General features: G+C 43.4%; 2 protein-coding genes across 2 annotated transcripts in view; one reads left to right on the forward strand and one right to left on the reverse strand.

Moving 5' to 3' along the window:
• Positions 1 to 2,325: 2,325 nt before the first annotated feature.
• LOC126490044 (uncharacterized) lies at positions 2,326 to 6,437 on the reverse strand. The gene is made up of 3 exons (XM_050124733.1): positions 5,963 to 6,437; positions 5,669 to 5,738; positions 2,326 to 4,441 (listed from the first exon to the last, which is right to left on the reverse strand). The coding sequence occupies exon 3, from the start codon at positions 3,885 to 3,887 to the stop codon at positions 3,246 to 3,248; it is 642 nt and encodes a 213-aa protein (XP_049980690.1). The 5' UTR covers positions 3,888 to 4,441; positions 5,669 to 5,738; positions 5,963 to 6,437; the 3' UTR covers positions 2,326 to 3,245.
• A 158-nt stretch (positions 6,438 to 6,595) lies between these two features.
• Positions 6,596 to 21,616, forward strand: part of Gclc (glutamate-cysteine ligase catalytic subunit) — a 36,730-nt gene continuing 21,709 nt past the window's right edge. The window contains exon 1 of the mRNA XM_050124578.1: positions 6,596 to 7,009. Coding sequence (XP_049980535.1) covers positions 6,860 to 7,009 — 150 coding nt within the window. The 5' untranslated portion in view covers positions 6,596 to 6,859. The remainder of the gene's footprint in view (positions 7,010 to 21,616) is intronic.

Below are 21,616 nucleotides of genomic sequence, written 5' to 3' on the forward strand. Positions count from 1 at the left end.
TACAGTTTTGGCCCAATAAACCTAATCGTACTATTTGGAAATCTGTATTGAATGACTTCTGTGGGTGGAGTTTCTCTATGTCTCAGCAGAAGCTCCCAAATAAACACAAAGAGGCTTAATATTAATTATAAAACCTCGGCCGATAGCTCAGGCTTATCTTCAGCCAGCTCCTTACAACTTAAATTAACCCATATGTCTTATCTAAGTTCTACCACATGGCTCATGGCTTATTACCTCATTTTCTATATATCCTGCTTCCTCAACTGGCTGGCATCTCTTCTGACTTCATACTTTATCCCAGCATCCTTTCTGCCCCGAAAATCCTGCCAAGCTATCGGCCAATCAGGTTTTTATTAACAATGAAAATAACTCATTTTCAAAGTGTACAGAAGGATTATGCCACAGTAGATTTAAACTATCACTCAGTCAAGATACCTGGGGTTAATTTGCATAGAAAGTAAGAATTAAATTCTATGAATTAATTCAGCTCTTAGAAGTAGTGGAGTGTAACATAGAAAATCATGCAAACAAACAAAATAGCCAAACTATAAATCCATAATAAAAAAAATAGTGCTTTCTCCTGTAAGTTTATGGATAAGGAATCTAAATATTGTAGGTATATAAGAAATATATACCTTTACTTCATTCCTTTATTTAGCATTTACCCCTCTGGCTAAGCACTCTGTAAGTTATAGTTCCTATTTAAATGTCAACTCTATATTTTTTAAGCTTTGTTTTTAGCGTATGTGAGGTGAGTGGATTGAACTTGGACTTTGAAAGCAAACAGACTGGATCAAATCTGATTCTGTTTCCTAGTGTGCCTTGTTGGGCTTCCCCACTGAGAGGGCCCCTCCTCGGCAGAATGGAGTGGCGCCTTATAGTAAATAGTCTTTCTTAACCTGCTTCCTAATCCTGTACACCTGGAAACTCTCTCCTCGCCCTTCTCTTCCTGCACCCCACCTGGTTCTTCTGTTTGAGGCAGGTTCTTGCTGTGTAGTGCAGCCTGGCCTTAAACTAGAAATCCTCCTTGTTCAACCTTACAGTGTTCCAGTTCCAGTTAGTGCCCCAATAAGGCCACAGAGTATATTCCTCACAAAGGCTGTTGCTGCCCACAGCAAGCTGGGACCAGATCAGGAAGACTGCCATCCAATCAGCTGCTTTGCCATCCCTGGGATGGAGGAGGTCAGCCCAGGAGTGCCCTGAGATACTCAGGCCACACTCCTTGAGAATTTTACTATTTGGTATGTGGAATGAAACGTACACAAAACTGTCCAAGTCATAATTATTGAATAATGTCTTAGTTCCTCATCCTGGTCCAACCTGGTCTCCTGGGGCCCATCTTCATGTCCAAATACTTCTTAGAAGATTGGTGTGCACATGTGCGTGTGAGAGAAAGCGAGAACTACAATCATTTTATATTCTTCTCAACTAATTATTTTGATGACCTTGGAAGGCCTTGCAATATTTAAAGAAAAGTACCATTGACATTTAAGAGAGATAGAGAGATATCGACCTCCATTTCTCAATCTGACACTTGGTTCTGCTGATCTTGTAAACTGGATTATTGTTGTACAACTGTCTTGTATACTGTAGGATAAACTGCTGCTAGGGGACTTCAGTTTTTTCCGTAAGAACCTATTACATTTAAGTCTAAGAGCCACAATGAAGTAAGTGGCAAAGGCACAGCATGTGGGAAAATAACATATACAATTACGCTATTATTTTTTGCTTTTAGAAATTAATCTTATCTAAACACAGTTGCTCAATGTTTATTACATTTCCATTTACACACATGTAATTATTTGACTGTTTTAAATCTGATCACCTATAGAACATAAGTTGTTGTGTTCCAGGCCTAATTATTTGAAGATATCTAATCTAGGATGAATATTTGTATGAATTCAAGTGCATGGGATGGGAGGTAGAGAGTAGGATTAAAATTTGGCATCTGGCCTACTTCACAGTGTCATTATCCATGCCAGTAATTGTGAAACAGTTTGTTTACATAATATGTAATAGGCACAGCTTTTGTTTTTTTGTTTTTTTTTTTTTTAGTTTTGTTTTTTAAATGGAAAGCTGCATGATTTAAAATATCTAGCTACTTGGAATGTAAAACACATGGAATACAAATGTGTAGAATCCTCCCTTTCAGGACAAAGGAAACCATTTCTGTCTGGGAACCAACCCACTCTTATTCTTTCCATCTCCCTGGGTCCCAAGCCTACCACTGAAACCATCCTTTACATTCCTCTAGCAGATAGATGATAGACAGACAGACAGACAGACGGACGGACAGACAGATGGGTTAGATAGATAGATTAGATAGATAGATAGATAGATAGATAGATAGATAGATAGATAGACAGACAGACAGACAGGAGACACCAACACTAAGCTACAGGACTAGCCATATAGTGATACCAATAATAGAGAATGGATGTGTACTCCATTATATCTGCTTTCATGGTGTTGGGAATTTTCCCAGTTAAAGGTTATTTTTTTAACCATGTTTGTAAGAAAGACTTAAGTCTGGTAGGTGCAGATTTAGCCCTTCGTGTCCCAGCCCATCAACTTGGCACCCATATCTTCTTCCCCTGTATCTCATTAGGTAGAAAATGATTCTACAAGGTACGGGGAGTTCGCCTACGTGTCCAGCAACCCACCCACCATGTCCTGGGAGAGCCTGCATCATGTCTTGCTCTTACATCTCCTCCAGTTTCCTACGGGTCTTCATCACTTACTAATCTTCCCAACTACACGAAGACAAGCCCACTTCTACTTTTCAAAAGTCTAAATAAACTAAAGAAAGAGGCAGGGTGTGTGATGTCAGCAGATGAGAGGTAGAGGCAGGAGGATCTGGAGGTCAAGCCTATGTTTGCTCTCAGTAAATCTGGGGCCAGCCTGGGCCACTTGAAACCCTATCTCGAACAACAAAACACATCACTCACAAGAGCTTTGCATTTTCATTTAAATGTTGGCACATCTCAACGGCAAGAGCTCAAATACTACACAGTGCAAAAATATTTACACGTCCTCAACTCTTTTAGTAGTACTGGCAACAGAGAAGGTTTAGGATGAAGGGGAAACCTAACCTTCAGACTCACTTATAGCAGATGAGAAGGGAGAGGTCCCTAATTTTGGGTCTCAATGGCCTCACTGATAAAACTCTGTAAATAGGTCCACTCTCTGGCTTCCCCTAAAACTGAAGTGTGTGGCATAAGGCAGACGCAGCCCAGGGCAGTTTATTAAAACCCGCTGGAGGCCATTAGGCACCGGCTCAGACCCAGGGGAGCTCGAGTCCCCAGGGCACAGCGCCTCCGCTCCCCTCCCAGGATCTCAGCAAAGCCGCCAACGAGGAAACGTAATCGCGTGACGCCCGAAGACCGACGCGCGGTCCGGACTTGCGTCTCTGAAACGGCTGCTACGACAACGACCTTCCTGTGGGTACGCGACAGCCTCCGCTCGGGACCAGACCCGGAGGGCGAGCAGCCCGCGCAGAGTGCTGAGTCACGGTGAGGCGGCACGGCGCGCCGGAGAGGCGGTCGGGCGGTCACGTGGCCGGCGCTACCACAACAACGGCGGGCGTGCGACGACGCGCTGGCGCTGCCGGGCCCGCGCCAGCTCCGCGGCCGGGTTTTCCCGCGGCCGGCGGGCGGGCGGGGCCTGAGCGCGCGCGCGTGCGCTCGCTCGCCGGCTCGGTGGGCGGGCGCACAGAGTTTGCGTGCACGGCTGGGTGCCCCGAGACGCCCAGCTTTTCCTCCGGGATGCGCCTGTGAGGGGAGAGCTGGTTCTGCAAGCTGGGAGCTTTTTCTCCTCTTAGCATCCCCCCACCCCCCTTGCTCCCCCGCTGAACCCTGCCGACGGGTTTGCACTCTGTTCCGTGCCATCCTGGAGACGTGCAGGTGCAAAGAAAGCACTGGCCGAAGGGAGCCGCTTGCTGAACGTTCATTTCGTGGGTGCCTCTTTTCTTTTTGAACCTAGCTAAAGGCACTGCAGGGAGCATGACTTAAAATTTGGCAGATCTGCCCAGTGGCGCCACAGTGTCTGTGCCTAAGTTATCTTCCGGAGTTCTGAGACCTCTGCGTGGGAGTGAACGTTCAAAATTCGGACACGGGGCCTGAGAACTCCCAACGCGATGTTGTGAACCCCAGTCCAATGCGGGTCAACTCAGACCACCGATTAAATAGCCACTACGTTCAGCATCGCGTCGGAATTTGACTGTGCTAGAACTTGTTCAGTTTACTGAACCGTGCAAATCTCTTTTCCTCCTGCCATTGAGTTGAGGCTCTCCCTGGAGACCGCTTCCTGGTCTCTGAGAAAACAGAGCAGGTGTATGGAGAAAGTGCTTTCCAACGTGTAAACAAGTCTGCCCCAGCTGTTTCAACTCAACGAGGTATATATAGCTCGTGCGGGCCACGGGTCAAAATTTTTCAGTCGCCACCTTAAAGAACCGAAAAGAAAATAGTAGAGCAACGTAAATAATGTGCTATTTATTTTAGCCAAACGCCTGAAATCTAGTGTGTCAGCATGTAATAAGTATGATTTTTAGTGAGTTAGTTTTACTTTTGTTGTAAGTCTTCAACACTAGTCTCCTGGGTCACTAAATTTTCATTGGAAGACTTCATTTGCATTTCGAGTCCATAAAATTTACAGTTGAAAATTCAGTGTGTTCACATTCCCAACTTGTTCCAAATCTATGTATAAGTGTCCCTGTTACCGAAAGATGAAATTTTACTGTTTTGGTTGGTGTTTTTTTTTTTTTGTTTGTTTGTTTGTTTTTTGTCTAGGCTCAGGTCTGTGGCAGTCCTATCACAACCTCCAGTGAAGGGGTTTTTACAGATCTGAGACACCACTGCCAAGTGAAATCAATCTGAAACATTTAGCACAAAAAGTTTAATGAAACTAAAAATTCACTTGTTCAGTCACGTCTGTGGCACTCCCAATACTTAATAGCCACTGGAGGCTGGTGGCTATTGTGCTGACTCATGCAGGTGTATGGAAATGGAGGGCGAAATGTTGAGACTAACCAAATGATCCTTGGGTTCGTTTACATACAGGTGAAACAGCTTTGCCCCCTCTCCCCATATCATCTCTTTCCACACAGAGGCTGACACTTATTAAGCAGTAGGCCATATCGAGCACTTTTCTAAAAGTATAACACACACACACGTCAGCTCTACTCCAAAGAAAGTCACCATCTAACATATATAGTGTTATGTGTATATTAGCAGAGGTGTATATGCATACAGACACAAGGCAGAATAACCGGGGCTCACAGACAGAGTGAAGGAGGACCAGAACACAGCAGTTAATGGCCATCCGTCTGCAGGAGGCCTGGTGGGAAGCACACAGTAAGGTAGGGACAGTAAGCAGCAGATGTGAGTGGGTGGGGAAAATTTGAAGATTTTGGTTTTTTTTTTTATTCCAGTCATTAATGTCATCGTCTCCGCAGATATCATCTAACCCATGCACACGCACAATTACATACACCCCCACTGTGGCAATCACAGCACACCTTCAGGTTCCACGGTCCCAAGTTCTTTGATGGGCACATTCAATATGAAGGCAGTGAGAAAATATTCTTGTCATGCATTCATTGATTAGTGTTTACTTAATGTGACTAGTGTTTATTAAACATTAACTCTAAGACAGGTGTAGAAGTTCATACCTATAATTCCAGAACTCGGGAAGCTTCAGGCAGTTCAAGGCCAGGTCGGATTACTAGTGAGATCTTGTCTCTAAGTACATAAAAAAAAAAAAAATGTAACTACAATCTAGGAGAAAGGGTGTAATAAATGTTTTTTGCCCTCTGTCCAGGAATGGATCAGCTAGTTACTGCATATATTTATCCGGTTGCAAAACATTAATCGAACAGTTATTCAGGGGCAAGGTGCTACATTCCCTTCATTCCCACCTAATCCAGCTCTAGTGCCTTCAAGCAGGCATGGTAAAGCTCTCTAACCTGGTGCTGGGTGAATCCTAGGTTTTGAGATAGGGGAACTTCTGAAGATTGCTCCTCACACTGCCCATGTGGAGATAGTCACAAGACTTCTTCTGCAGAATGAATGATGTCTGTACCAACCAGATCCTATCATAGACAAATAGTTAACTTAGACGATTTACAGTAACTGCATCTATATGCTGGACCCCTTGTAGACACATGAATTCATGCAAATCACCAGCAATCGATTCTACACATCCAAGCCATGTACAACACCCATTAAAAAGTATTACTCTAACTTTATACAGGTTCGAAGAGTTGAGTAGATATTCCAGCTGACTCCCGAGGTAATATTTTTCACCACACATCTTTTTGTCTCTCACCATGTTGTAAGCATGAGGCCCCCTTCCCACTTAAAAAACAATCTGGTCTGCTTTACATCCCATGCCATCATTTTTTCTTGACCCGGATTTTTATCTCTTGGGATTATGACTTCCCTGTTCTTACTCGCTGATAGCCAGGCCACCCGCGAACGCCCACGGCCTGAGCCCCGCCCCCGCCTCAGGCCCCGCCCCCGCCCCGCCGCTTCGGTCCCCGCCCCCGCCGCAGCCTATAAAATCCGGAGCGCGGCGCACGGAGCGGCAGGCGCGGAACTGGGCATGCTCGGTGCCGGCGCAGCTTTGCTTCGCAAGTAGGAAGCCAGTGCACGACACCGGCGGCGCCGAGTGGAGCGCTGCCGCGGCGGCCTGGGCCGCAGGGCGGGCGTGGGAGCGCGAGACCGGGCGGTGGCGAGAGACCGCGTCCCGGGCTGTCACCCGCGCGGCGGGGTCCGAGCCGGAGCGGGAACGGACGGGACTCCCGCCGCGCGGCCCGAGGGCGCCCCCAGGGCGGAGCTGCGGCCGGGAGGAGGACTCGGCCATGGGGCTGCTGTCCCAGGGCTCGCCGCTGAGCTGGGAGGAGACCAAGCGCCACGCCGACCACGTGCGGCGGCACGGCATCCTCCAGTTCCTGCACATCTACCACGCCGTCAAGGACCGGCACAAGGACGTGCTCAAGTGGGGTGACGAGGTGAGCCCGCGCGCCTTTGTTCGGCCAGGCCGCCCGCGGCCCCGTCGCCGGCCGGGCTCGGCGCTGCGCCTGGAGCTCATTCATTCTTGTCAGGACGAAAGCCGCTCGGATCCTGGGAGGGCCTAAGTGGGAGGGGTGTGTGTGTGCGTGAGTGTGTACCTGCCTCCCGCAGCCCCGTCACACCATTCACCTTGGAGATGAGTGTGTGAACGGGACTAACTTGCCCCGGTTGGCTTGCTGTCACGTTTTATTTCTCCGGGGTGTTTGCTTCGGCCCTCCATCATCTAGGTTCTTTTTAAACGGCTGTCACAAGACACACCTGTCCGCCAACTTGAGTGCTACGTTTAAACAAATACATTGCTAGATCCAAGGGCTTGGGGCGGTCTCTCAACAGTCCGGAAGACTTAGCTATCCCGTTTAACTGTAAATGCTTACAACTTCAAGGTTAGGGAAGGCTGGTTAGATCCTGCAGCTAAACCAGTCAGTGCTGAAACCTGTTCACGGTCTCTTGGGACCCGTTTTTTGGAATCAAAATCGACAACGCTAAAACTGTTGTTTCTTTAGTTTTATGCGTTTCTTGGTTTTTTTTTTTAACACACTGATATAAGATACATAAAGTTAAATGACCTCTCGAGGAGTCTGCCCCTTTGTTGTGTGAGTTTGGCATTTACCATAGATAACGTGCCGCTCCCGTAATAATAGTATTATCACCCTTGGGCTAAGTTTCAAGTATTGCTGCACCAGCATGGACTATCTTCTTGCAAAACGTTAATTTTTCTGTGTCTCGTGTTGGTAGATGACTCTGCCGTCTGCAGCTGGAAGAGTTATGCTTGAACTAGGAAAGTATAAGGACTAATAATTCACATTTCTACAAGAAAAAAAAGGGACATGTTTGGCTGTTCTCCAATTGTAGTCTAAAGTTCTGTTTATTTGCAACATCTGACAGTTATTCATCTGGGTTTTGTGTGTCGTTTTACAGGGCAGGGACATGCTTCTCGTTCACCTGTTTTTTCAGAGGGCTTAACCGTGTGCCTGGTATGGTTGGCAGCAAATTGTGGCATCCTTTGAAGTTGTCATGGAACTAGCCACTCTTGAACAATCAATTTATTTTTGCATTTTTTTTTTGACGTTTAACTAGGACTCCATACTCCATTTAAAAAAAAAAAACGGGAGGGGTAGTTAATGTCTTTGTAATTGTTGTTGCGGGTAGAACTACGTCCAGAGGAGATGGGTGCAGTTGAAGCACAGCTGTGCACCCCAGAGAGCCCCTTCCTCCTTGTCATTTCTCTAACCAGGACTGCCTGGATCCTCTCTCGGGGTGGGGGGGGGTGAGTGCTCCCCCTGTTGGCAAGAAGAGCATGTACAACTACCTGTTTGAAGTGGCTTGCCCCTGCTGAGTAAGCCGGCCTGAGAAGAGCTGTAGAGTAGGCCCGTCAAATGTATATGTACTGCACACAATTCCCTCATGAGAGGCATTGGTGGGTGGTGTTAGGACGAGGTTTGCCTTTCTCCCCACAAACGTTCCAAGGAGTGGAGCAGCCTGGCAGCCCTGGGCACTTGTCTTCTGTCTGTACGAGTTCAGCATTGTAGCCAGTTAACACTTGGTGTTGTTTTCTAAAGACAGATTACGTCTGTGTAGCTCTGGCTGTTCTGGAACTCTATCTGTAGACCAGGCTAGCCTTGAGCTCACAGAGATCTGCCTGCCTCTGCCTCCTGAGTGCTGGGTTTAAAGACTTCTGCCACGATCACCAAGCCAGTTAACACTTTAGGCCTGTCTGTTGGGAAGTTTGACTTTGGAGGTGTGTGTAATCCTCTAGTAAGGTGCCTGACTAAAATGGCTCCTACGTGATATGATGTCAAGGATGTTCTGTGAAAACTTAGTGGCTGCTGAAACTACATTTTCAAATTTCTTTTTGCAAATACTCTGTCATAACTGATATATAAATCTATAAGCCGAATTTTCCCCAGCCTTCCAGTGTTGAGAGTTTATTTGAAAATAGCCTGACACTCGGAAGAATTAGAATTTCGAAAGGTTCCTAGGAGGCAAAGTCCCTACCCTGCCATTTCTCCTGAAATGGCTCTTCAGTGAAGCATTGCTCTCCTCCTCCTGGGTTCAGACTCCTGCCTTTGACCTTCAGAGTGCAGATACTGAGCCTCTCCTAGACTCTGGTGGTTCTTCCACTTCTGGCGGTCTCCTGCTGGAGTATTTGTTGATGTCAGCACAAGTCCTTGTGCATGGGGAGAGTTTGCTGTCGCATACCCTGAGAAGTCTGAAGGCTGGTTGGTTCCTACACACAGTCTAAGTAGAAGCCGTGGGAATAACTGAGAAACAGACTGAGCAGATAAAAATAGAGAAAGGTGTGGTGAGTGGTATGGGTCCTGGAGATGAGGACCAGCCCTGCTGGTAGAAGTGTTTTAGGTTGATATGTTACGCTGGGTAGGCCTGATACCAAATATTACTTTACAATAGCAGTTTTCAGCTTGTGGGTCATGACCCCTTTGGGGATCACATGTCAGATATCCTGCATATCAGATATTTACGATTCATAACAGTAGCAACATTACAGTTAAGAAGTAGTAACGAAATAATTCTATGGTTGAGGTCACCACAATATGAGGAACTGTAGTAAAGGGTCACGGCATTAAGAGGTTGAGAACCACTGCTTTACAAGGTTTGACGTTGCATCTATTGGGCCCTGGGCTTGGTTGGAAAAAAACAGAAAGAACTGCAGCCAAACCTTAAAACTGGTCATGGTTGTGTTTGGAAGAGAGCCTGCCTCTTCAGAAATGTGCGGCTCTGTGTACGAGGACAGTGTTTATATCGCCACATGAGAAAGAACCTTGTGTCTAGTGCTTGCCAAACTGAGTTGAATCTTGAACCTGCTTGCTTCACTTTCTCTTATTTCTTCAAGCCTTCAAGTTCAGGTATGTACAGTTTGGCGAGGTATTTGTTTGTTGGTTTTATTTTTATTTTTGGGTGGTTTGTTGTTTGTTTTTAGGCTGTTTCCCTTGGAACCATGACTGGCTTCGCTATTTTGTTTGTCTTTTCTTATTCCTATGCATGCCTATTTCACCTTTAGTGTGACAGATTCTACTTCTAGCCACCATTTATTACGCTGTTTCTTTAGGAAATGGAATTTTAACTTGAAGAACCAGGTACAGGTTTTGTTTATAGCTCGGTGAGTGTGTAGTGTTGGAAGAAGCTGGGTGTGGTGGCACACTTCTTCAACCCTCCCCCCCATCCCCCCACCCTCAGTGTCCAGGAGGCACAGGCATGGGATCTCTCTGTGAGGTCAGCCTTGTCTATGTAGTAAGAGGTCAGCCTGGTCTATGTAGTGAATTCCAGGACAGCCAGGGCTACATAAAGAGACCCTGTCTCAAAGAAACTAATAAATACTGATGCAGAGCTAGAGACACAGTTCATTTAGGGAGTTCTTTCCTAGTATACCTAGGGCCCTTGGTTTAATCTCCACTATTCCCAGAAAAGAAAGGGAATTTATTGATCTGGGAAATCTATATAGCAATAACTAACTACTTTTTATTATTACTGTCAACTGTGTATACAGCCTTTTCTGTTACTTAATAGCAGAACTGAAACCTGATTCTAAAATTTGGCATGTTACCAAATCCCCTTTTACAGCCCTCAAACGAAGCAGGCCATGGTGCTGTCATGGTGTGCATGGAGCAAGTGAAGTTCTGAGTGAACATGTATGCTTGAGTTGAGTCATGTCAAGTGAAGTTCTGAGTGAACATGTATGCTTGAGTTGAGTCATGTCAAGGACCAACCAAAGCCTCAGACTCCTGGGAAATTGACAAACTTTCCTCTGATCTCAGTGGGAATATTGACTGTGTGTACAAGTAGAGTATTTTTACATCCTGTGTGTAGTTGGTACTGCACCATCAGAGTGAGCATAGCTTTTCTGTGTGTCTGTCCTTTTCTTCATCTCTGCCCCAAATGTGGTAAAGATGAGACCTTTCTTACGTAATATATGTTAATAAAAATGTTAAACAATGCAAAGTTAGTGTGCAGAAAGAAAGGAAGCCTTTTCAGATTTGTAAGCAAATACAGTAGTTGTCAAAGAATGTCTTTTGCAAACCTGCTTCTTCCAAGTTTTCTCCATCTTCAGGATGCACAGCAAGCACTCTACCACTGAGCCGTAGCCCCAGCCCTATTTAAAATTTTGAAACAGGCAGGCCTTGAACTTGTGATCCTCCTGCTTTAGCCTTCCAGGTAGCTAGGGTTACAGGCCTGTGCCACCAGGCTTCACTTTATATCTCTTTAAGTAACCGTGGTCATTGTGGGTGAGACATTCCACAGTAGCTGGTGTCTTGTTTTGTTGTGTTGTGTTTTGCAATTAGAACTGCTCCATTAGCTTAGTAGATTATGTAGAATTTTAAAATGACTCAATAGTTAAGAGCACTTGTTAGGTTACTCTCCCAGAGAACCCAGATTCTGTTACCATTACCCACATGGCCTCTCAGTCATCTGTGACTCCAGTCCTAGAGGATACAACACTCTCTTCTGGCCTCTGAGGGTACTACACTCATGTGGTGCACAGACATACATAAACATACACAAAAGAATAAAATTATAATAATAAAACAGCATTTCAAAATCTCAATTGTATTTCAGAACCACATTTATTGATTTATTAGAATATACCATTGAACACAATTCAGTTTTTTTGAATTTTATTTTAAACTTTATCAATAACAAAATCTTGCAGATAAAAAAAGAAAAATAGAACACCAAACAAAATTAGACCAAACCCAAAGACCCAATGATCTTCTGCTGCATTTAGAATAGTGTCTCCACTCTAGAGATGGCAGGACCTGAGAGGGTGGAACTGATGAATGAGGTATACTAAAGTCTCCTGCAATAGGCAGTCTTAGAGCTTCAGAGAGTGTGTATTCTGAAGGGTAAGAAGAATCACATGAATAAAGTGTACAATTACAAGGACAAGCCACACGTGGCAAAACAAAACAAAACCCAAAACATGTTTTTCCATAGGGGCCTTGAAAGGATAGTTTAAACATTTAATTGAATAATACCAGCAAGCAAGCAATAATGAGAACCTGAAGGAAGCACTTCCTATCCGAAACAACTGGGAGGAGCCTGAAAACACATTCCAAGAACAGTTCTTGTTTTGAAAATACTGAGGTCATAAGACTTGTTTTCTTGGAGTTTTCTCACAAGCACCTAGAGTTCTCTCACACAATTCTATTCATGGGCCATGTTTGGACAGAATAGCTTTTCAGAACAAACTGTGGCGTTTCATGCTGGATTTTATATGATGACATTTGAATGAATATATCTGTATATCCACTACCAAAACGAATAGAAGTAGAAACGCGATTAGTTTTCTATTCTTTGATAATTTGTGTCCATTACCTGCATCCAGTATTTCCTCATCCCCTAATATTTAGCTTTTCTTTTTTATATTATACTATACCCATGTGTACATTTGTTTACAGGTATTGGCTAGCTTCCAAATATAAGGGAGAATATGAGTGGTTTTTTTCTTTATGAGATTGTGTGACTTTGCTTAATATTACATATCGAGTCTATCCATTTTCCTACAAGTTATGTGATCACATTTTTTCTTTAGTGCTAAATTGTGTGTGTCTGTGTGTACATACATATGTACAATATGTCAAATTTTCATTATCCATCTGCTGATGGACAACTAAGTTGATTTCAGTTTCTTTCTGTAATGGATAAAGCAATGATAGAAATGGGGACGCAAATATCTCGTATGGTGGAGTATGGAGTTCTGTGGGTAAATGCTTAGGAGTGAAACAGCTGAGTCATATGGTATTTCTATTTTTAATTTTTTGAGAAATCTTCAAACTGATTTCCATAATGGCTATATCAGTTTGTACCCCTGCCAACAGTGAATAGGATTCCTTTCTCCATATCCTTTGTAACATTTGTCAGATGTGTTGATGACAGCCATTCTGACTAGGGTGAGCTGGTATCTCCGTAGTTTCCATGTGCATTTTCCTGATTGCTAGGGGTATTGCACGCTTTATAAGTAGTCACTGACCATTTGTGTTTCTCTTTTAGGCACTGTCCAATTCATTTGTCCATTCAGTGAATGACAGTTTTATTGCCTTGGTATTTAATTTCTGCAGTTTTCATAAACTCTGGATATTAACTTCTTGTCTGAAGCAAAAACAATTCATTTCTTCATAGACATTACAAAGCTTCTGGTTTTCTCCCTTACTCCCTGGAAAAGAGAGATACCTTGTGTTTTGTGTGTGTGCATATGTATGTATGTGTTTATTGAATGCTGCTCCAGTGCTTGTTGGGAGGACTTGCCTTCCTTCACTCCCAAAGTGTACCTCCTTGCTGCTCGCTGTCGTTTTATTTCCGCAGTTGTTGCACTGTCCAGTGATTTGTCTTGGTGCTGATAATGAATGAAGTCAGGAAATACCCTCTCTGTTTAGATACACTGAATCCATGACTTGGAGAACCAGGTAGAGTGTATTTAAAAAAAAAAAAAAAGCCCTTATGAGATTTTTATCTCATTGGGATACTATTGAGTGCACATATTAATTTGAGAATTGATAAGCATTTAATCTCCCTACTCATGAAGAAGTGCATCTCCTCATCTCTACATCCTTAGTTTCTCTCGGCAGTGTTTTATAGCTTTCAGTGTATTGGTTTTGCACATACAAGGCCATATACTCTTGCTGATTCTCTAAATTTGTCTTTGATCCTGCAACCTTACTAAATTCAGCGTTGTGGACACAGTGAATTATAATAATTAGCCAGGCGATGGTGGCGCACGCCTTTAATCCCAGCATTCAGGAGGCAGAGGCAGGCGGATCTCTGTGAGTTCGAGACCAGCCTGGTCTACAGAGCTAGTTCCAGGACAGGCTCCAAAGCCACAGAGAAACCCTGTCTCAAAACACTAAAAAAAAAATTAAAAAAAAAGAATAATAATTAGTGTGGTTCTAACAATTGCTTTTGATATTTCAGGTCTCCTGCCATTGGTGGCCCCCACCCCATTTTGAGCATGCTTCCATGATCGGGAATGTTATCGTGTTAGGTGCTCAGGGTTCATGTATCCCAGTATGCTTCCACAATACTTCCGGAATATCATTATCTAGCTGAGGATCTTTTGAAGGATTGTTTTTATAGCTCATGAGTAGCTCAGAAAAACTCACACACTTCTGCACTCTCTACCCAGTACTCCTGAATTAGGATTTGGTTGGAGTCTGAATACCTGTGTCTTTAGGGCACTTCTGCATAACACTGACTTAGTGAATTCTAGTTCTTAGTGCAGAGGCTCTGCAGACGGGGGCGTTTCTTGTTCGTTAGGGTTTTATATCGCTCTTTGTTTGAGTAAGAGTAGGAAATGGAAGTCTCTCTACTTTGTTGTCCTTACAGCTCTGTTCTCCTCTGCATATAGTATATAGATACTATGTCCAAGCTGGCTGTCCTCCTGCTTCTAAGACACTCAACCAAGATTCAGCCAAATTTTTCTTGTTTCTTTTGGTATCCTTTTGTTTTGTAGTAGCAGGGATTCGAATCAGGGCTTCGTGTATCCTAGACAAGTGTTTTTTAATACTTTTTAACTGCTTGAGAATGTTCTAAATGTTATATAAATTTTGAAAAATCATAGAATGCACACAACAGCTAATTCTTCTAGGTCATTTGATAATAACCTGAAACAATGGGTTAGTAATGCTCCATAGAGACAGATTCACACTCACGCATGTGGTGCTTGCTAGCAGAGATTTTTGTTTGTTTTTAACATTTGTATTGTAGCACCTGGGTATCAAACCTAAAGTCCTCACACATGTGGGCAAGAGCTCTTTCTCCCTAACATTTTTTTGGTACATCATAGTAACTAACCAGAAAATCTGGCTGTGGTCCTGGTCTGTCCTACTCTGTTGGACTGTCTTGGAATGTTCTGTGTTCAGATTGTGTCTGTTGTCAGGATTTTGTAGTTTAACAAAAGTTCCCTACAGACAGATATTCCAGCTGATACAGGTGTCCACATGCATCCTTCATCTTCTTTGTAGTTTTCCTGCAGTACCCATTTAAGATTCTGTTAAGTCTTTGTTTCTAAAAGGCATACTGATTTAGCAGAAACCGTAAAGTAAGGGACTCCTGAATATTTTCTGTAAGACCCTTGGAAAGCACTAAAAATCCGAGGTGTGGACTGGTAAAATGGCTCAGTGAATAAAGTACTTGCCACAGAGTGTGAAGACCTGAGTTCGAATCCCTGTGAAAGCCCAGCTGTAGTAGTCCCTGCATTGGTAATACCAGTACTCTTACAAGGTCATAGGAGGTGAAGACAGGACAATCCCTGGAAGGTTGTGGGCCAGTTAGCCTGGCATACACAGTAGAAAAGTGGCAAACTGTCTCAAACAAGCGGAAAGACAAGAACTGACATGAATGTGCACCCTTACATATGTATGTTGCACACACAGAAAACTGAGGTATGTGTAGATGGAGACTGCTTGTTCATTTCCTGGCTGCCCAGACCTGAAATAATCACACAGAAGCTATATTAGTTATAATACTGTTTGGCCAATGGCTTAAGCGTATTTCTAGCTAGCTCTTACATCTTAAATTAATCCATTTCTCTTCCTTTAATTTTACCATGAGGCTCATGGTTTACAGATAAGGTTCTTGCTGGCGGCTCACATCTTTCTCCTTTGGTAGCTACCTGGTGTCTCTCTGATTCTGCCTACTCTCTCTCTCTCTCTCTCTACATCTCTGTTCAAATTTCCTGCCTGGCTATATTCTGTTAAGCCATTGACCGAAAGCAACTTCTTTATTAACCAGTGGTAATAAAACATATTCACAGTATACAGAGGGGAATCCCACATCACTTTCCCTTTTTTATCTAATTATAAAAAAGGGTTTTTACTTTAACATGGCAAGATTACATATAACAAAATAGGTATCAAACAAGAATTATTGTTACAATATTTAGTTCATTTGGCAAATTATTGAAAATACTATATCATCTATCCTATTTTTGTGAGTCTAAAGCTTTAGACCTACTCTTATCTTTTATAATTATAATGATCTCTCTTCAGTTCCATCAAAGACTCCGGAAGGATGTAATATTACCTATGTAAACAATAAATTCATTGTCAGCAACCTCCAAAACTCTAGAATTGACAGACTTCTTGTTCCTGAACAGTCACCCAAAGTTCTTCTATACCATTGGGGCATCCATCTTTAGCCTACAGGCCCATAGTATCTGGCAGACTTTTCCATGAAGTAGGAAATTTAAAGATCTCTTACGCTTTGTACTGGCAAAGTTTGTCAGTTGCTTTCTTCTTTGTGTTCTGCAGCATGTCTAGCAGCAGACTCTTTCATGAAGCAGGAACCCTGAAGAACTGTCTTACTTTCTTTAGGCAACTTCAGCAGTCATTTTCCTGCAGGTCCTGCATGTCCAGTTCATACAGCATACCATCAAACAGTCCAGGCAAGAGCAGTTTCTTGCTCAAATGGCTAACCAACTTTATAAGGAGCCACTTCCATGCCCATCTTCCTCTTGAAGTAGATTGGTGGTTCCAGGAGCAGATGTGTCATGAAAAGTCCTAAGTTCTTAAACATTTTAAATGCCATATTCTGTAAATCTTTGAAAGATTTAAAGAATATCTATCCACCTGAAATACATCTCTGTACATCTAGAAAACCTAATTAGCATGTCAACAAGCTTGACTATTGTAGACAACTATCTATTAACCTGTATTTCTTAATTATACATGGCATTTTTAAATGAGCTGCACAAACACAATACCTTAATCAAGAGCAGAAATGTATATTATAACGGGCTGGAGAGATAGCTCAGTGGTGAAGAGCACTGTCTGCTCTTCTTCAGCAACCACATGATGGCTCACAACCATCTGTAATGAGATCTGGTGCCTCTTCTGGCCTGCAGGCATGCATGCAGGCACTGTATACATAATAAATCTTTTTTAAAAATGCACATATAACAAAATTGACCTGAAATTTGTATCAATAAACCAAGCTCCACACCAAGACAAAGTATTCATATCTATAGCAGATGTGATTTTTATCTCACTAAAATCAACCACAGGAGTTAGGGGCCAGAATTCTTAGAGCATGGCGGAGCTAGGCAATGTCCTAAATTGTCTGAAATCAGGCACACTTCTCTATATGTTGAAGATGCTCAGAGAAAACAGCAGTGACTGGAAAGCTTGGAAAGTTAATAAGAAATAAATCCTCATGGAATTTATTCTGGAGCTGCAAGCCTCAGACATCTAAAAGGGAATTAAAAGCTACTTTAAAAGCCTGGCACTCCTCAGTAGTCCTGCCTATGCTGGTGGACCGAGAAGTAGCTGTTTCTGGGCTTTATGATCTGTTGGCTCTTCTAGTCAAGTAGAATAAGAGCAGGAAGTCAACAGAAGTCCTGAAAGCACAAAGTTCATGCACTTTACCCCCAGCTCCTACCCAGGAATCACTTATCTGTACTCAGTTCTGAGGAGCTTGGCAGTCTTAATTGCTTGGCTCACACTGAACTACGGAAAATGGATTAAGGTGACAGAATGGGAGTCAGTAACGCCACCTGTGTAACTCCAGCGACTTGCTTCATTATAGCTAAAAAAGAAATGAAATTGCATAAAGAAGTCTGAAGACCTAAAAAAGTGTTTTAGTGCTAGTAGCAGAATACACTGCGTTTCAGATTCCCACTCGTGTGTGGAGAGGGTTGTGAGCCTGTGTTCTGAAGACACAACCTTGGGTAGCCAGAGTGCATTTAGGAACAGGGGCTTCTGGGAAACAGAGTATGTAAGGTGGTTTACCTGTTACCATGTGAGTGGCTGCTTTAGTAGGGTCGGTGTGTGAGACCTACCAAGTTCCCCTGAAGAAGTAATACGGGAGTGCTCTGACAGTGGTTCCTGGAGAAGCAGAAGGGCGAGTGTGTTTGCTGCGTGGTGGCAGGGGTCGGGTGGAGGATGGCAGTTGACCTAACGCTCCTGGGAGACTGTTGGGGATTCTTGCTGTGAGAAGGACCCCCGGGTCAGCCGAATTGCACATGTTGTACATAAGTAACTTTCAGTTAAGTAAGGCTAGACCTAAAATAAAATTCCAAGTGAAACTATTTTTGTCACCTGAATGTTCTTTTCTCTGTTGCAATAAATTCATATTTTCTAGTATTAATTGTACCTACCATGACCACCAAGGTGTAACCAACTTGAAAAACTCTGCCCCTGTTATAGAGATGGAAACCAATGAGCCTGCAAAGGCAATGTTTGGTGCCATTCCTCCCTGAGGCCCATGGAGCTGGTATTATCTTCATATTGCTTAAACAAAACAAAACATAACAAGAACCACCAGGAAAGTGAGGTGTGTGGTTCCCAGGTTCCAAGTGGACTGTTGAGATTCTCCACTGCTCCCCCGGGTTGCTGCCCAAGCAGGCAGGAGCAAGGATGGTGTGTACAGACTTCACAACAGATTGGGGAAAGTAGGGGAGGGCAAGGGCAGTGGCAAGTAGTGTCACTCCTCATGAGGACGTGCTCTCATATCAGACGGCAGTACTCTCAGTGAGTGCCAGCACTGCGAGAATGGCAGTGTTCCTTGTGTGTCCCGGGGAGAGTCCATGACTGCAACCTTCCCAGGCAATCTGCGGGCAAGCTGGGCATCTTCATAAGATACTCACGCTGAGCTTGCCTATGCTGGACCAGAGGCTCTTGACCTTTAGGCACGATTCAGCTTGTCTAAATGTCCCAAGTCATGTCTAAAGCAGGCTGGAATGACTCTGGTGGTCAGCCTGCTAGCATCAGGAGCAGGTTTGGAATGGGACCCTGACACTGCCCTTGTGAGCTATGATTAGCAGAGAGTATCTGTTCATATTCTTAATATTTTGGAATGGTATTTCAGTGTTTGGGATAAAGGGAACTTGTGTTACTATCATCTTGTCTCTGAGTACAGTGGGTGCTTTGGGGTTACCTGTTTTAAGCCCTACTACTTGTTACATGATTTGGTTCCACTACACCCCCCGAGTTTCTCCTGTTTCTTACAGGATTTAGGACAAGTAAGTATATGGAAAGGGGGTGTATTTGCTCACCTCTCTAAGTGCGAACACCTAGGAGGAAACACTGCAGCATGCACGGCTCTCACTCTGAGATGGTGACCTCCCCCCACTCCCCAGCTCTGCCTACTTCTCAACAGTTGATTGCAAACAGCCTCTGAGTGGGAAGCAGATTCCGTGTCGTGTCCTCCACATACATGTGAACTGGAACTCTGACACGGGACATAGTTTGTTTTGGGAAAGAGCTAAGGAGTTCAATTGCCCTTGAAATCTAGAGGCTAAAGTTAAAATCTAGAAGCAGGGTTGTTTTGAGGTAAATAACTGCTTATATTTACAATACTGTGCGTTATTGGTGGCCAAGACAGACTTCGCATTGATAACCTGATATGTGTCCTTCTTAGGTTCATAAACAAGGGAGAATACATGTCAGAAAATTTAAAATGACATGCCAAGAAAAATTGAATCACTTAAAAAATAGCTAACGTAAATTAAGAGGCCTAGAAAATGGATGTTTTATGTCATCCTTAAAGCATAAAAGAGCAGGGGTGACCGTATGGCTCAGTGGATAAAGATGGTTTGCCCCGCAACCCTGACAGCCTAAGTGGGGCTCCTAGAACCCACATAATGGGAGGAGGAGACTGACTCCTAACAGCTATCATTTAACCTGTACATACACAGGCACCAACATGCCCACGTCATAGATTAATGTGGAAAAGCTTGTAAGCATTAGGGAGGAGTCTGCATTCATGGCTCTTTGGTGCCACTGTCACTGTGTCCAGGTCAGAATTCTGGAATCTCCTGGGTTTCTGTCCTTTCTACAGCAATAGAAGTGTTCTAGTCAGGACTTCTATTTCACACCAGATAAATGAAATTTTATTTTATGTTAAAGTCTAAATATGGAGAACATGATCTTTTTCCTTTTGTGAGAATCGTAATCCCATTTTTCTCTTAAAGTCTTCATTTTTCACATGGGCCTCTTCTCACTAAACCAGGCATGTAAAAAGTTTCCTCTGTGGACCAAAGTGACTCAGAGAAGTAAGTCTACCTACAAGAGAAGTTCACTTATGCAGTGTTAAAATTGAGGTTAATAATTAATATGAGATTAATAATAAAGCAGCCAGCTCTGAAAGCTACTGTCCTAACCAGGCATACCAGATGCCAACCAAAGACCAGAGCAGGGTGAGGCCAAGTTTAATTTCTACATATCTAAACTTTCCCTAGAGTGTATTGTATAATTCTGTGGCATAAATTGATGTCTTGAAGTATATGTGAGGGGGAAGGGACACTTACGGTACATGAGGTGTTTTCAGATTCCACTGAAAACCTTTTTGAGGCACGAACAATTTACTGTTAACGTCTCGCCAATTTATTTCCATATTATCACAGGCAGAAAACCACAGTAGTTTACACTTTGTATGCTATGACCAGAAATGCACAAGTTCTGATATTTATGATAGATAACACTGGAGTCCACCTTGAGTCAAAACCTGACCCATCTCAAATTTTGGTATGAAAATTCCTGCTCTAGGATTTTGTCCTAGTCACTGTTGTATTGCTTCATGAAGAGACACCATGACCATGGCAGCTCCTTAAAAGGAAAGCAGTTAATTGGGGGCTGGCTCACAGTTTCAGAGGGTAAGTCCATTATCATCATGGTGGGGAGCATGGGGCCACACCTGACACTGGAGCAGTAGCTGAGTGCTACATCCTCATCCACCAGCCACAAAAAGAGAGAAGAGTCTAGGCCTGTCTGAGACTTTTAAAACCTCGAAGCTCACCCCCAGTGACAGACTTCCTCCAACAAAGCCACGCCTACTCCAACAAAACCACCTCTTAATCCTTCTAATCCTTTCAAAGAGTTCCACTTTCTGATGACTAAGCATTCAAATACATGAGCCTGTATTTTTATTCAAACCACCACAGATTTCTCACTCAGTTTTACACTGTACTCAGCACAAATATTCTTGGTTTTGACATTCAGATTCTCCCTACTATGGGGTGGTTAAAAATTAAGTAATATCACTATGGCTTTCACCAACAGATTCTTCAGGTTTGTGTGTCAGGCTCGATATAGAAATAGTGCTGTCCAACTTGATGGCTGAGAGTGTGCTCCCAAAATAAGTTACTAATGCCTCTCTGTAGGGAATGGTCCAGAATTAAGGGTTTACGATTAGAGGAGAACTATTGTGAGATGATGCCCAGTGCATGAGCACGTGCTACATCTGCTCCCCAGGAGTGGATAGGGAAGTAGAGCATTATATTTATGTTGCAGGAATGTTCTGTAGACACTTGCTTTTGTGTAGCCAGTGTCCCTTCTGAGTATTAGCTTGAATTAAATGGCACATCATCTGGAAAGCCCTCTGGATCCCTAGATTTAATTAGGCCCTGATATCCACATTTTGGGCACCCATTCATTTAATTTAGTTTTCTAGTGTTAGTGACTGTCTTTCTAGCTGTAGTGTGACTTTGACTCTTCAGTGTTCCCAATACCTGCTCATCTCAGGATTTTGTTCAATTCTTGGACATCTTTCCTTCTCTGGTGACACTCGGTCTTGTAGGCGCCACATTTGCGAGGGGTAAG

Source organism: Alexandromys fortis, unplaced genomic scaffold (assembly GCF_014885135.2).
Source record: "Alexandromys fortis isolate MF-2015 unplaced genomic scaffold, M_Fortis_MF-2015_v1.1 scaffold_22, whole genome shotgun sequence".
Classification (NCBI taxonomy): Eukaryota; Metazoa; Chordata; class Mammalia; order Rodentia; family Cricetidae; genus Alexandromys; species Alexandromys fortis.

Bases quoted from the DNA above. Each gene is read 5' to 3' on its own strand.
- LOC126490044 (XM_050124733.1), bottom strand. From the start codon at position 3,887: ATGGCACGGAACAGAGTGCAAACCCGTCGGCAGGGTTCAGCGGGGGAG.